This window comes from Fukomys damarensis, unplaced genomic scaffold (genome assembly GCF_012274545.1).
Source record: "Fukomys damarensis isolate Sample0158 unplaced genomic scaffold, DMR_v1.0_HiC HiC_scaffold_20, whole genome shotgun sequence".
Classification (NCBI taxonomy): domain Eukaryota; kingdom Metazoa; phylum Chordata; class Mammalia; order Rodentia; family Bathyergidae; genus Fukomys; species Fukomys damarensis.
In genome coordinates, this window is record NW_022900932.1 from 3,570,484 (window position 1) to 3,574,427 (window position 3,944).

Consider the following 3,944-nt stretch of genomic DNA (forward strand, 5'->3'; position numbering starts at 1 on the left):
CTCTGCAGTCTTGGACTGAGAGTTACACCATTATCTTTTGGTTCTGAGGCTTCTGGACTAGGAATACGCCATTCTATCAGTACCGCTGGGGATAGCCTGTCATGGGACTTAGCTTCTATCATTATGCCAGCTAGTCCCTTCCATCCACTCATCCACCCACCCATCCATCCACCCATCCACCCAGCCATCCACCCATCCACCCACCCATCCATCCACCCATTCACCCATCAACCCATCTATCCACCCATCAACCCATCTATCCACCCACCCACCCATCCATTTAGAGGTACTGGGGCTTGGCAGCCAAGAATCAAAGTGGGGCCTGGGTCCCATATCCCCCTCAAGGGCACGCACCCAATAACCTAACTCCTCACAAGGCCCCACCTCCCACCTGGGAACCAAGCCTTCAGCACATGGGATTTTGGGGACATTCCAGAGCCACAGGGGTAGCTCCCTGACAGGCTCATTCAGCTAGGATATGGGGGTGCTGGGAGCTCAATCCAGGGGTGGCTGAATGAAGAGCCCGGGTCTTTCTCACGTTGCTGCCCCATCTCCCGTGCACACAGGTGGAGATGGCCCCTGAGAAGTTCTGTGTCCTGATGGAGAAACTCTGTGAGCAGGGACTGGCAGCCACCACCTCTGTGGCCTATGCCAAGCTCGTGCTGACGGTGATGACCAAGTACCAGGCCAGCGTGAGTGTCAAGAGGGCTAGAGACTGGTCCGCCTGGCGAGGCTGCTCTGGGCCTGCCAGAGGGATACAGATTATCCAAGTGCTTGCCAAGGAAACTGCACGTTCTCGCCCAGAATGTGGGCTTGGGGGTTGGGTTTTAGGGTTCACTCATCAGCCAGCACCTCCCTGGACCAGGTGCGTGTGGGGCACCGGGGAGCCCACAGTGACCATGATGCAGTCCCTTGAGTGACCCTGTGCCCAGCCCGGACTAGTGAGGGGGAGAAGACATGACAGTCGGATAACTGCGTGGGGCATTCGGTGGCAGCGGAAAGGGGAGGCCGAGCCTTGCTTTGCCTGGGAGCTGGGCCTGGCTTCTGACAGGGCCTCTGGGCAGTGGCGCGGGGTGGGCAGTGTGGGCCCAAGCTGTGCATGGCTGGGCCTAAGAATGGGAGTGACGGAGGGGGATGGGTCGGAGAGCAGAGGCACTGACAGTGAACATTTCAGCACTGTGCTCCGTCCAGGCCCTGTTCGGAGCCCTTCATGCATGTGGACTTGCTAGAATATTCTGTGGGTCTAGGCCTAGGCGTGACACTGCCATCAGCACATGTTCTCTTTCTCTCTCTCTCTCCCTCCCTTTCTCCCTCTTCCCCTGTCTCTGTCTGTCTCACTGCCTCACCCTTTCCCGAGTTAGGGTCTCGCCATGTTGCCCAGGTTGGTCTCAAACTCCTCGGCTCAAATGATCCTCCTGCCTCAGCCTTCCTGGTAGCTGAGACTACAGGTGTGCCGTGGTGCCTGGCAGCTCCATGTTATAGATGAGGAATTAAGACTCGGGTGAAAGTAACTCGCTCAAGGTCTCACTGCCCAGCTAGCAGCATTTTATGGAGGGCCCTGTAGGTCATGGGCTGGAGCTTAATCTGTAGTTTTCTCTTAAGGGCTGCATGTCCTTAGCTGTTGGTGTTTTATCTTCTTTTCTTTTCCTTTCCTCCCTTCTCCCCCCATCTCCTCTCCTTTCTCCTCCTTCGGGGTCACAGTAGAGTTCATATTCACTCTGTAGCCCAGGCTGGCCTTGAACTCATGATCCTCCTGCCTCAGTCTCCCGAGTCACTGCTGCAATTATAGCAGCTCTGCACTGCCCCCCATAGCTGGTGTTCTATCCTTTTCTTGAGAGTCACGGTCATGGGCCCATCTGTGGATTTCCTGACGTTCGCAGCAGGTCCTCCCAGGGAAGTGGAATCGGACACAGTCTCGGGCTGCTTCTCCTTCCCTGGCTCTCGAGTCCTGGCTTCCCTCTCTGTTCTTTGACAGAGTCGATGGGTAGGGGACGGGTAGGATGGCTGCCGGCCCCCACGGGTTCTTCTTGCCCTCAGATCACTGTGACCCAGAGGCTGGGCCTGGCTGTGGCCCTGGAGCCCCACGCCACCTTCCTGCGGAAGTCCCTGCAAGCTGCCCTGAGACGCTTGGCCCGCTGACCACCCATCAGCCGCCTTCCTGGAGCCCCGGCACCAGCTCCTGAAGGACATTTCTGCCCTTGCTGCCTTGTCCCGAGCCCTGTCCTCAGGCTGCTGCACTCGAAGGGGCTGCTCGGACTGCAGGCACCGAGACTCCGGAGTAATTTACCCATCGTATTTCTTTACTTTTGTGCCGGGGCTCAAACGTGGAACAACTGAGCTAAATCCCCGACCCTTACCCATACACATCGTATTTAATAAACGGAGGGCAGCTCAGACCCTGGGGCCTGTGTCAAAACTTCCCGCTCTCCCTGCTCAGGGACAGGGCATTTGCTTCCCAGGGAGGGGAAGGTTGCAGAGCGTTGGTTCTGAATTCACTCGCATACTGTGGGCCAGAACCGTGTGGTGCCAGCCACCGCAGGCCCGTCAGAGGTGACTGTCACACGGGTGAGGCGCTCAGCCACCCCTGGGGGCTTAGGTGCGAGAGACTCATTGTGGTGCTGATGAAGGGTTTGGGCAGGCGATGGCGGAGGGCACCGCAGGGCTTTCCTGGGTCACTCACCCCTCGGGCAGAAGTGGGTGTGCCGCGCCACGGGCCTTGTGTCTCCCCAGCACCTGGCGAGGCTCCTGGTATGGGAAACACTTCTGTTACTGAATCCCGGATCGAGGAGCATCTGCGAGCCACGCTCCCTGCCCTCCCCCGCTGCAGGTGGGGCCAGGATCAGAGCTTCCTGGGCACTTCCTAGAGTCCCTGTTACAGCAGGATGGGGAGGGAGGGAGGTCGGGCCAAGGGATAAAGCCTGGTTTTGAGAACAGAAGCTGACGCAGAGGACACAGGCAGAGGTCTGAAGGATGGATGTGTCGGAATCACCGCCAGCGGTCTTCACAGTGCTGTATCCAGGCTGTGACCAGGTGACCCTGCTCCCACAAGACAGGCCCCTTAAGTCAAGAGACAAGATAGAGATGACTTTAGTGGGAAAGTTTGGATCCAGAGGTCGGAAGGCCATTTTGCCGGAGGGCCGGTGGGCACCTTCTCATAGCGCTGTAGCTAAAGGACGAGAATCCAACCCTAATTCTAATCTAGCCACCAGATGCTTTTTCAGTTCTGCAAATCTCAAAAAAATACACAGTTCCATTACTGCGCGAGACGAAGGCCACGCGAGGTTAAAACGGGGTCCGGCACGAGATCGGGACTCCGTGCTGGGCTTTAGACTCGGCCCCTCAGTTAAGAGCCCGGCGGGCAGCAGCTGGGCAAACGAGGCCAACGGGACCCGAGCACCATCAGCCCAGCCCACCCCGGCTCTCGCGGCACATTCCAGCGGCGCCCTCCAGCGGCCGCATCCGGCAGTGCTCACGGCTGAGCGCTCGAACTATGCGCTGGATGTAAGCCCGCGGGATCGGGGGATTTCTCGCGAGAGCAGGACGATTATTTCTGCGCATGCTTGAATTTGCTAATTTCTTTTCCGGTTGCCGCAGCGCGAGGAACCATGAGGTAACTGAGTTTCAGAGTGCTATCCGCGTCCATCTGTGCTTGTAGTTGCCCTACCGAGAGTTTTGGCGCCGGCGGGGCATTTTTTGCACTGTCGGGCTCTGTGGGTCTGTTTCTCGCCAGGTTCTGGGCCTCAGTCTCCTCTCGCGGAGCCCTGATGTGGCGGGGCTGGGGAGGAAGTTTGGCTCGGCGGAGGGCCGGCTCCAAACGTTCTCGCTTTTCTTTGCAGCAGCAAAGTCTCCCGCGACACCCTGTATGAGGCGGTGCGCGAGGTCCTGCACGGGAACCAGCGCAAGAAGCGGAAGTAAGCGGGCCTCCCGGGAGAAACAGTGGGCAG

The 3,944-nt window shown here is 58.4% G+C and overlaps 1 protein-coding gene across 3 annotated transcripts in view; it reads left to right on the top strand.

The window, feature by feature from the left end:
• Nucleotides 1–3,896, top strand: part of Fance (FA complementation group E) — a 9,083-nt gene extending 5,187 nt beyond the window's left edge. Inside the window, exons 9-12 of one of the 3 annotated variants that reach the window (XM_010605336.3) lie at nt 567–692; nt 2,038–2,827; nt 2,935–3,610; nt 3,837–3,896. In XM_010605336.3, the coding sequence (XP_010603638.1) occupies nt 567–692; nt 2,038–2,139 (228 nt within the window). In that variant the 3' untranslated portion in view covers nt 2,140–2,827; nt 2,935–3,610; nt 3,837–3,896. Of the gene's footprint in view, nt 1–566; nt 693–2,037; nt 3,611–3,836 lie in introns of those variants that run through there. The other 2 variants (XM_010605335.3, XM_010605339.2) reach the window with 2 other exon arrangements.
• Nucleotides 3,897–3,944: the final 48 nt, after the last annotated feature.